Source organism: Symphalangus syndactylus, chromosome X, assembly GCF_028878055.3.
Source record: "Symphalangus syndactylus isolate Jambi chromosome X, NHGRI_mSymSyn1-v2.1_pri, whole genome shotgun sequence".
Lineage (NCBI taxonomy): Eukaryota > Metazoa > Chordata > Mammalia > Primates > Hylobatidae > Symphalangus > Symphalangus syndactylus.
The window spans coordinates 128,226,460-128,238,892 of record NC_072447.2 but is presented as its reverse complement, the minus strand read 5'-3'; the positions used below and the strand labels follow the sequence as shown (position 1 = coordinate 128,238,892).

Below are 12,433 nucleotides of genomic sequence, written 5' to 3'. Positions count from 1 at the left end.
TCCAGGAGTTCGAGACCAACCTGGGCAACATGTAGAAACCCTATCTCTATAAAAATACGAAAAATTAGCCAGGTATGATGGCATGTGCCTATAATCCCAGCTACTCAGGAGGCAGAGGTGGGAGAATCACCTGAGCCCAGAAGTCAGGGCTGCAGTGAGCCCTGATCACGCTGCTGAACTTTATCTTCTCTAGAGAATATGCAGTACTTTAGGTAACAAGGTTATATGTACAAGGCTAGGAAACAACTACTTGTGGTGCATTGTAAGTGCTTTATAGATAATGCATCTTTTGGGAATTTTGAGCACCACCAAGACGTTTGTGTATTTAAGAAAATATTGTACAATGGTGACATTGATTTCAAGAAAAGGATATGAGGCATTTCAATAAACATCGATTACTATAAGTAAGTGAAACTTTTTCTCTTTCTTTCTTTTTTTTATGCTTTACCACTTAAAAAAGAAGAGCAACTGATAGCTAATTTGGATTGTTACTTTTTCTAATTATAGATTGACAAAGTGTACTTTTCTCTGACTATGTAATTAGAGAATTTATGAATTAGTCTTTGTAGTCGAAGCAGGATATAGTTACAATAGAAAATAAATTGTTTATTCTATGTAATTTTTTATCAGATTATACAGCATTTTCTTAGGAACAAATCCATGTTCTAATTTCCTTTTGAATGGGAAAAATATCTCTTTAATAAAAAATCTGCTTACATCTGTCAGTGCTTTTTAAAAAACTTTATCTGGTGTTTTATTAATCTGGAATGACAAATTGGACCTGCATTTATTTTTATTTGCTCATTCTTTTCCAACGAATGCCATGACTCAGATGCTCATATTAAAATCTTTGGAAAGCCACATCTCATATGCCGTTGTATGAGTGAAACTAAATGCAAGTCTGTGCTCTTGGAAGTAAATTTTCTAATTAGTGCCCTGAATCCAGGGAGAATAAACGGAGACACCTCACAGCAATTCAGAGCAAAAACTTCCTTTCTTGTGTCTTTAAACAAAATTAGAGATGATGCAGCAAAATCTGTGGTGATGCCATGATAAGTTTGCACCCTCACTGCTACCCATTCCCTGGATCCCATCCACTTCAAGTAAATCTCTAGGGCAGTCGATTTCAAAGTATGATCCCTGGACCAACAGCATGGGTCTCACCAGGGAAGTCATTCGAAATGCAGATTCTTTGGCCCTACTCCACACCTGCTGAATCAGAAACTTAAATTGGAAGGCACGGATGGGAGTGGGGTGCAGCAATCTATGTTTTAACAAGCCTTCTAGGTGATTCTGAAGCAGACAAGTTTGAGAGCCACTGTTCTAGGGGAGTGAAGTAAGTTGTTACAGACCTATATAAAATTCATTTCTTGCAGCTTCAAGCTGAAAGGTTTATTACCAGGTTGCTGTAGCAACAACTGCACAGTAGGATTGGATAATGAAACATTGTGAAATTAAGAGGCATGAATATTAGCTGATCCCAATATTCTAGATTGCTAAAATTTATATTGGGCAAAATGGATTTTTACTTTTAGCCTTATGGCAAGAAGAAGCATGGCTTCATAAAATGTTATGTTTGACAAGTGGAAACCACAACTATTTTTTGAATACTACTCCTTTGGAATTTAGCCAAGTTTTTGTAGAAAAAGGGAATTACCCTTAAATACATTCATCATGGAAATCAAAAGGTAACATACTCAGCAGTGACTTATAACCCTGAAAGAGTTAAGTTTTAATTGAATATTTCTAATACATTATAGTAGCTTTATTTGCCTACTATATGTTTCACAAAGCACAGTGCTATGCGCCTAGTGGTATTAAGTAAACAATAAGAATTTTTTGTTAAACCCTTATTTGGTAATTATATGCCACAAAATGGTTATTTTAAAAATATATTCATATTCTGCTTGCTTTCCTCTAGTGTATGATCTAAAATCCAGTCCTTTCTGTATTCAAAGAATTAAATTCATGTTAACGTTTGCATTTTATTGATATCTGCTAAGGATTAGATGCACTCAGTTAAGCTCCTTCCCAGCCAAATGACATATCCTGTCTCTGATGTCAGTCTGAGAAAATCCTATATGGTGTACTACATCTCCGGATTACTTTATCTTAGTATTACATGGACATTTCAGATGATATATCTTGGCATGTGGTCATTTTTCATTAACTTATTAGGAATTGTTAAAGCATCTTTTCCCCTTTTTGACACCTTGCTATAATTGAATGTAAAATTGACTGTAAGACTGAATACCTGATATTCATGCAGTAAGTTGATGGGGCATCGTTGTTGTATACCAGAAACCATGCCTACATGGGTGTTTTAGGAAAAAGGGCTCTGTTGCTATCTGATGTGAGCTATGAAAAAATAACATCTATCCTCAGGAGTTTATTTTCCTCAAGAAGGAATTCGTTGCATCATCTTTAAGGTTCTGAAAATTTTATAACTCTAAGATCTAGGGGGAAAGGAGAGGAAATCCAATCCATGAACCACTGCCAAGGTACAATATATGACTAAATTTTTTTAGGTATTTATTGAAAAAAATGAATTACATAGAATAATTAGCATAAAGTCAGCCTTGAACTCCTTTAAAATCAATGGAAAATAATGATATTAGGTACTGATGATTTAGAGTTTAAATTAACATGTTTTAGGAAAAATACTTTAGAAAAGTGCATTTGAACTTAATGCTTTTTTCTCAGTTTTCACATTGAATTATTTATTCTTAAATCCAATGTGTATGGAATACTTAGAAAAGCAAATCATTTTAATATTTTAAGCATAGGTACACTCTGCAGATGATATATATTCTTCCTAGAAAAGAAATATCTTTTAAAGGACACCTCTCTACACTTTATACTCCTCTGCACTCACTTGTTTCATTACATTTTGTGAAACCTAAAATTGTAGCTATAAAGCTATTTTGGGCGCGCTTTTTCCAGAACCTTGTAAGAATCAACAGGAGCATAATTTTAAGCTACTGAAGTGCAAAATAAGCACAGAGTCCTAGCTACCATAAATAAAAGGCCAGAATTCTAACTTTGCAAAAACACATAATTACTACCAATGGGAGAGAGGGGAATGAGAACAAAAAGTAGAATTTTCTGGGGGATTTCTTCATACTTCTAAACGTTTTCTCTGAACTTTGTTTCTTCTCAGAGATGGAATTCTGTGAAACCTCTCACACTCTGTGCTCTGGCTACCAAACAGACATGCACAGCGTTTCTCGGCATGGCTACCAGCTAGAGATGGGATCTGATGTGGACACAGAGACAGAAGGTGCTGCCTCACCTGACCATGCACTAAGAATGTGGATAAGGGGAATGAAATCAGAGCATAGTTCCTGTTTGTCCAGCCGCGCCAACTCTGCATTATCCTTGACTGACACTGACCATGAAAGGAAGTCTGATGGGGAAAATGGTAATAAACTACTTGAATTGTTTAAGTAAAACACAGAAAGAATGCCGTTTTTAGCCTTTGCTTTGTTCTCCTTCCCTATATCTGCCCTTCTTTCATTTAATATGCAGAATGGAAATACAAGATAGCGGGGACTCATGGACAAGGCACGTACCTAAGTATCTGGCACATAGACATTTATTTATAATAACAGACAAAATACTTTTCATTTTCGGTGAGCCCCCAAGGGAAATAATCTCATGTAATCCGTAATGTTGTGCATGTTTTGTTTATTACTCACCTTTTATTTTCATCTTTATTTTCCACGGCAATACTAGTAGAATTTGTTATATAGAATGTCCAAGTTTCGTGTATTTGGGCTTTATATCAATAAATGAACAGTGAGATGAACAGTTGTATAGCAAGCATATTCTGTATGTGCTTACTATTTGGATTCAGATTAGCCTGTTGAATGTACAAACTCAAATTAACCAGGTTGGACTGAAATGGTTTAAAAAACCAGAAAGTGAATGAACATCATCCATTTGCTTGACAATAAGGACTAACAGCAATATCATTATGTTGTAATCATATATGATTTTCTTGCAACTTTTATAAAAGGAAAATTTTGTCTTTTTGATTTGTTGGAAAGGGGTTAATTTATTTTATTTCTGTTCTTTTGCTCCTACCAGAGAACAAAATCTTTTCATAAAAAGCACATTACTGCTTATTAAACACATTAATCTAGTCTCTCCATCATTCTGTTTGTGTACATTTTATAAGTCCCCATTACCATGACCACAAGGCTTAGTCTGTTAGCAGTGGTAATTAGTACTTTTTCAGGTGGCAGAGAGAGAGCCAGCTGCCCTGTACCTGCAGTTTGTTTTTTCTATTTTGTCCTCTTCTGCCTCCTTTAACCCAAAGGTGATACTGGCCATATAATCAGGAATTAGGGGTTGCCTACTAGTTAGAATATCATGTCCTAAATAATAGACCATAACACTTTACAATACCACCAAGTATCCTTGGGGTCTTGATTTTTTTTTAGATTATTTTCATATATGTATGTGTTCATGTATGCATTGTGGACTTTGGCCAAGAGTATAGGAAGTAATGTATGGAAATAAGAAGGGAACATACTTGACATATGTAGCATATTCATGTAAGTGAAAGGCATTAGGATAGAAGTTAGGAGACCTCTGACTGGTCACTACAGTTTTCTGGGTTTCATCTTTCAGTTGGGAAAAACAATGATCAAAATTTCATGAAATGGGGTGGTAGGTGATCTCTTATATTGGCAAGACATCTTCTCCCTCATCTCACTCTGGACATATTCACTGAGTTGAAACATTAAAATGAAAGAAGTTTCCCCACTGGGCTCTACTATTCTTCTACCTTTGCAAGTCCCTTGTTATGAGGTATCTTTTGGGGTGATGAAAATATTCTAGACTTAGATAGATGTGATGGTTGTGCAACTCTGCAAAAATACGAAATACCACTGAATTGTATGCTTTAAAAGGATGAATATTACATATGTGAATTATATTGCAATAAAGCTGTTTTTTTAAGCACCACTAGATGAAGGGTAAGGGTTGAAGTTTGAGGAATTGCAGATGACTTGGACAAGGCTTAACTAGTAAAATGTTTACTGTTACAGGTTTCAAATTCTCTCCTGTTTGTTGTGACATGGAGGCTCAAGCTGGGTCTACTCAAGGCAAGTGTTTTCAAATATTTGATCACAAATTATTTTTACTTCACCCCATCCCTGGCACCCTACCCCCACAAAATGGAACCCTGCTTCTCTGACAAACAACATACAAGCCTGCTCAATGAACCTGTCAGAGAATACAGTGGCAGCTTATTTATTTGTTTTCTTCTTGAAAATTTCATGTGAAAATGTTGGTGGTAAAGAGGAGGTGAAGGGGGAGCTAGGGAGAAGGATAAAACAGGATTCCAGGTAGGATGAGAAAACATTTATTTAACCTGGGAGGAGAGACTGAAATCAGGTTGGGTTGGATTTGGCTTCATGACTTTCTACAAATCTACCGTGTTTTACATGGCTCTCATAATTAACTCAGTATAGTTTAGGTATTCTCATAACTTTCAGATGTTGCCTAGCAGTTGGCCTTGGTCTCTTCCTCCCGGTGTTCATGCTTGGCTTTAGCATCACACTTTATCCGTGTCATCAATCATAAATAACACTTTCAAATGAAAAAAAAATGTTGTTCATTCTCTTCTGTAAACCTATATTTACACTGTGTCATTCCCTAGCAAGGGGGCATTGGTGTATATTTTTACTTTTGCCTTCATTGTGTTCATTGGGTTTTGCCCCTTTGGAGAGGGATAGTACTGAAAGTAACATTTATAAATGTTTTTCACAACTCAGCTTGTGCTGGGCCCTTCTCTAACACCTTGTGGTAGGGTCCACACATCCCCCCACAGGGCAATGACTCAAAAATGGGATGAAACTAGTATATAAGGATTTAGAACAGTGCTTTTAACATGTAGGAAGAATATGAACGTTCACTATTATTATTGGGTTAGCATTTCAGAATTTCCAAACACACTTTTCATATCTTTATCCCATTTCATCCTTATGACCACTCTGTGAAACAAATTCTATTATCTCCATTTTACACATGAGGAAGTATTAAAACAACAATTCAGAAACAATCTAGCTGAATGCAATGGATTATTTTCCAAGTATGCTTTGCTTTCTCCTTTGGATCTTGTGTGTATGCAATATGTAAACTTGAACAACTTTTCCCTGCTCTGTTCTGTATGTCTGACTCCTACTAATATTTTCAATAAGGAGTATATAATTGGGGTTCTTATTTATCACCTATGGTAAGATTTTACCAATGTGGATTCCACAGATTTTAATTGATGACAACCATGCCTGGCCTGCCTTCAGCATTTCCATAGATCCTTGAGGAGTTGGTTTGAGTTAAGATAAGAGTGTAAATGGCTTTTCCAAAAGCACGTTAATTTGAGGAAACAAGTTATTTCCAATGAATGAACTTGGCGTTTGTGTGGAAATGTTGCTATTTATTTCCCATTGATTTCATCCATTCATGAAAGCATGCTTATCAAGGCATCTATTTTATTAATTTGAGTTTATATATGTTATATCTGAAAAAGTAAAACTACTTAGAATATTTTTTATGTATACGTTTGACTACCTCAGACTCCATGCCAGCCCATCCTGTGGCTCAATTAATGTCAATGACATTTTGTTTTGTTTCTGTCTTCCTATACTTTCTGAATTTTAGAATATTGATGAGGCAATGAGCATGATATCATGGATCAGCTTAGGAACATTTGGGCCTCACTGCTGTGAATGTTAGATAAAAGTGAAGATGGAGGAAATTGTTAATTTAGGTGAATTGTCCAACTGAGAAATATTCTGAGAAGTAATTTCAAAGATGCTTACTATTGTATTCATCCTAGGAGAATATGACTTTGGTTTTCTACTTACATTTCCAAAATCATGTTTATAAGGACTTGTTTCTTTTATTTCATTAATTGGCCAAGCCTTTCAGAATTTTTTTCCTCATTTCCTTAACTCTATTTGGTTGCCCTTAATTGAATTTATGTCTCTGACATTTTATAACTCATGAAGGATTATAAGAAATAACCCTTAATTTCAGCACTAAAACACTTGAACTTAAAGGCCTGAAGTACTGGAAAGGAAACCATCAGGTGACAGAAGGGGATCTGGAGGCTTTCACAGGGGTATCAGAGCACTAATGCATTATGTTTCCATTCTCTCAAATTTGTCCTAAGTAAACCCTTCATCATCTGTTGATGCTGAATTATCTGTCAAGAAAGATGCAGATTCACTCAAGTTAGCTTCATTCTGGGACCTGTGAACAGTCAGTACCTAGGTGATACTTTGATATCAACCATCATGCTTTATTCTATGTCATTTTTATTCCCATTTCACCTTACTAACAACATTACTACTCATGATAGGCGAATACTAGAGTTGTGTATTTTATATCCTAACAATGGTTGTTAATAAGCACTAGACTGGAAGCTACGTGAAGAAAGGGTCTAATTTATTCACTTTTGTAGCTTCAGTACTTAGCAAGGGGACCTAGAGCACAGTAGGCACTAAATAAATGAAAAATATGCATGTTCTAGGGGTAAAATATATTTTTTGTCGATCTTGTCTTGTGTGACTCTCATAAGGATAACAGTGCTACAGTGTGTCAGACCTCTGGTCATCTAATACACAACTCTATCTCTGCCAGGTGATCTAATGCTCATTTAATTTTTTTATCTTTAGTTATGGGTACATAATAGGTGTACATATTTATGGGTACCTGTGATTTTTTTTTTTTTTTTTGACAGAGTCTTGCTCTGTAGCCAGGCTGGAGTGCAGTGGTGCGATCTTGGCTCACTGCAACCTCTGCCTCCTGGGTTCAAATGATTCTCCTGCCTCAGCCTCCCAAGTAACGGGGACTACAGGTGCACACCACCACACCCAGCTAACTTTCGTATTTTTAGTTTAGACGAGGTTTCACCACGTTGGCCAGGATGGTCTCGATCTCTTGACCTCGTGATCTGCCTGCCTCGGCCTCCCAAAGTGCCGGGGTTACAACATGTGATGTTTTGATACAGGCATACAATGTGTAATCAGGGTAATTAGGGTATCCATCACCTCAAGCATTTATTATTTCTTTGTTAGGAACATTCCGATTCCAATATTTTAGTTATTTTAAAATATATGATGTTAACATTGACTACAGTCACCCTGTTGTGCTATCAAATACTAGATCTTATTCATTCTATCTAACTATATTTTTGCACCTGTTAACCATCCCCACCTTTTCCCCCACTTCCCTCTACCCTTTTCAGCCCCTGGTAACCATCCTTCTACTCTCTAGCTCCATAAGTACAATTGTTTTGATTTTTAGTTCCCACAAATCAGTAAGAAGATGACGTTTGTCTTTCTGTGCCTAACTTATTTCACTTGACATAATATCTTCCAATTCCATTCATGTTGTTGCAAATGACAAGATTTCATTCTTTTAATGGCTGAATAATATTATATTATGTATATGTACTACGTTTTCTTTGTCTATTCATCTGTTGATGGACATTTAGGTTGCTTCCAGGTCTCGGCTATTGTAAATAGTGCTATGATATATTTCCTTTCTTTTGTATATATACATAGTAGTGGGATTGCTAGAGCATATGGTAGTTCTATTTTCAGTTCTTTTAGGGTACCTCCATACTGCTCTTCATGGTGACTGTACTAAATTACATTCCCACCAAGAGTATATGAGTGTTCCCACTTCTCCACATCCTTGCCAGCATTTGTTATTGCCTGTCTTTTGGGTAAAAGCCATTGTAACTGAGGTGAGATGATATCTCATTGTAGTTTTGATTTGCATTTCTCTGATGGTTAATGATGTTGAGCATTTTGTCATATACCTGTTGGCCATTCATGTGTCTTCTTTTGAGAAATGTCTATTCTTTTGCCCATTTTAAAATCAGATTATTTAATTTTTTTTCCTATTGAATTGTTTGAGCTTCTTATATATTCTGGTATTAATCCCTTGTCAGATGGGTAGTTTGCAAATATTTTCTCCCATCTTTACTTTCTAATAAGCATTTCTTAGAAGACTTTGACAGTCCTACTTAAGTATCAACCTCAGTGATTAGGGTATCCCTCAGCAGTTACATTTGGCTATACATTGAACTGGAGGAAAAAACAGTATCAACAGCTAAATTTGAATAATCAGTTTCCAAGAATGTGTTTTTCACATGTGGCCTGAATGGAACAGTTGGATTATAAAATGTGAAAATAAAAATTGTTTATCAAGAAGCTAAATGGAAAGAAATTTTCTAGGTAGTGAAAAAGTATTGTAATCTTTAATAAAATATAAATTGCAAATAAATTATTTATAGTTATAGCCTCGATAATGATATTTCTGTTCAAGCAATATTTATTAAGCACCTTCTCTTTGCCAAACTCTGTACTAGAGATTGGGAATATATGAAAGATGAATAATACACATTCCCCAACCTCAAGGAATTTACCGTCTACTGGGAGAGATTGATGCCCTATTAGTTAAGATCGCCTATTATAGGTAACAGAAATCAACTTGAGCTAGCTTAAACTGAAAACAATTGTATTAAAAGTACATAAGAATACAAGGTGACTATAGTCAGTAATAGTCTAATTGTACATTTTAAATATAACTAAAAGAGTAAAATATGATCAGTTGTAATACAAAGGATAAAAGCTTGAGAGGATGAATACCTCATTTTATATGATGTGATTAATATGCATTGCAGGCCTATATCAAAACATCTCATGTACCCCATAAATATATGTACCTACTAGGTACCCACAAGAAATAAAAATTTAAAAAAATAAAGTACGTGAGAATGCTCCATTGGACTCAGGGCAAGAGTGTGGCTATACCACAAGAAGGGACTTGTTGCAGTCCCTTAACAATTCTCAGAAGAATTGTTAAGACTTTGCTTTTTGTTTTGAAACTCATTTCCTTCAGCGCTGTCTCTGCAGGTTGACTTTCTCTAAGTTTCCATCTACAAGACAGGTATAAAAACCCCATACCCCATAAAGCCCTAGTTCATATTTCTTGTATTCAGGAAAGAAGCTAAGATTAACCAGATGTTTTTTTAGTGCCATTTCTAAATTCCAAGGAGACAGAATAATTTTCTCAACTTGAGTCAGCTGTCTACCACTGGTCTCATCAGCTACAATGAGGGGTAAGGTCAGTAATACAAATGTTGCTTTCTGGAAGCCTACCCAATTGATTCTCGAAGCAATTCCCAATGCAGGGCTGTCAGTGTCAAATGGATATGTATACCCAAAGAGGTCTACTAGAGAGGATTGAAAGCTAATTTTAATACACTTTAGTTAATACCATGATAAAGATACAGTAGCTTGCTCTGAGAGCACAAGGGGTGTGAAACCATTTAGTAACGTAAAAGTGGTAATATTAATACAATCTAAATAAACAATGTTTTTTGTATAGTAAGTGGTTAAGAATAACCACGATATAAGACAGACCTAGGTTTTTGCACTAGTTCTGCCATTTACCTGCTGTATGTCCTTGGACAGGTAACTAAAGATCTCCAAGTCTTAGTTTCTTTTCTTTTTTTTTTTTTTTTTTTTTTTTTTGAGACGGAGTCTCGCTCTCTCGCCCAGGCTGGAGTGCAGTGGCGCGATCTCGGCTCACTGCAAGCTCTGCCTTCCGGGTTCACGCCATTCTCCTGCCTCAGCCACTCCGAGTAGCTGGGACTACTCTTTATCTGTCAAATGGTAACTGCAAAGTCTTGGGAGTTTTTGTGGTGAGGATTAAATGAGAAAATGGATATATAGCACTTTACAGTGTGTCTGTTACAATGAAATGCTCTATAAATGTCAGTTGTGGTTGTTGTTTATCACTATTAATTTTTTATGCACGTATTATGGGATAGATGCTATCAGGTAAGGTACCTGTTATCAAGTATTAGACAGAGAGGCAACATAGCTTCTGAAACACCTAATATCCCAGGGAACTCTTTAGCCTAGCAGAACCCAGCCTACTTTCTGCTCATTTTAAAGTAGGTAAAAATCCTTGCACTTGTCTTATTTTAAATAATACAACATTTTATTAATAGGCAACAACCTTGTTCTGCTAAACTTAGAAGACTGTGAGAGGAAATTGACTGAGGCACTTCAGACCTGGCTGCGGGTTGACTTGTGCTATTGTATTTCCCGTTGTCATTGTAGTAGCCCTTTAAGGGAGAGGTGGGATTTTAATTAGTACTCAGAAGGCCTGTTGATTTCCTGGACTGTTGGGCAGCTGAGCTCCCTATGTTCTGTTCAGGAACTTTACAGGTAAGGGAATATCTGATACAATCTCATAACAGCCAAGAAATTCATTAGTACTGCTCCCTGTTGCTTCTGTACTGCATACCACAGAACCTAAGTAGTGTGGTATGTGCTACCAATAAACATACCATCATAGCCATGCATGTGCTGTTCTCAGACCCTAAATTCATTCAAGGAAACAGCTGGAGTTGTGAAAAAAATGGCTAGCCTAACACCTGTGTTTCTTGAATGACAGGTAATAGTTATACCCACATGAGGAGTTATTTCTTCTGATATTTGACCATGTACATTTGATGGAGGGAATTTGTTTGTTTGTTTTCCGTTTCTTTCCTTTGCTTTTTTTTTTTGTTTTCCCCTGGTAGTGTAAGTTATATAGGACCCTTACACAGCAGTGATAACAGTTCCTCAGAAACCATCTGATTGTTAAAGGAAGTGTATGAAACAATGCAATGACTTGGTAATAGCTTCAGCAGGAGCCCTGCCATATAACTGACACCCGAATGGCTCTATTGGACCCATTAGGCATGTATGAGACAGTGCAGTTGACTCTGTAACAGCTCCTTTGGAGCTGTTACACTATCAGAAAAAGTGTGGAAGTTATTGGAATTACTTTATGTGTGGGTGAGACACTTCTGTGGTGACTGTGATATTCAAAATTAAAAACCACTTTGATGATACTGAATTTCAAGCCATTATCAAGGTAGATATAACAAGCTCATATTTTCTTTTTCAGTAGGTAATTTTAGCTACTATTATCTTTATGTTAAAGTAATATTGGCCAGTGGTTTAAAAATTAATAGTAAAAACAGGTTTAAAGTGAATAAAGTGTAACATCCCCCTCCCTCTCCATCCTTCAGGTTTCACTCTTGAGACACAGTCAGTGTTAATAATGTATTATATGTAATTCCCCAAATTTTCCACGCATGTACAAATGGAATCATACTACAAAAAGTCTCATAATTTTTTCCAGTTCATATTATCTTGGATATTTCCCCATATTTGTAGTACAAATCCACCTGGTCATTTTTAATGACTGCATAGGATTCTGTTTATATATGTGTTATTTTTTTTTAGCCAGTCCCTTGTTGATGGACATCTAGATTTCCAGTGTTTTGATATTAAAAACAGTGCTGCACTTAATATCCTTGTACACATCTTTTACACACCTCTTGTATAAT

The 12,433-nt window shown here is 36.0% G+C and overlaps 1 protein-coding gene across 1 annotated transcript in view; it reads left to right on the top strand.

The window, feature by feature from the left end:
* The window catches only part of TENM1 (teneurin transmembrane protein 1), an 815,747-nt gene that overhangs the window by 301,208 nt on the left and 502,106 nt on the right, over positions 1–12,433 (top strand). The window contains exons 3-4 of the mRNA XM_055269101.2: positions 3,161–3,421; positions 5,055–5,111. Of these exons, the coding sequence (XP_055125076.1) occupies positions 3,161–3,421; positions 5,055–5,111 (318 nt within the window). The remainder of the gene's footprint in view (positions 1–3,160; positions 3,422–5,054; positions 5,112–12,433) is intronic.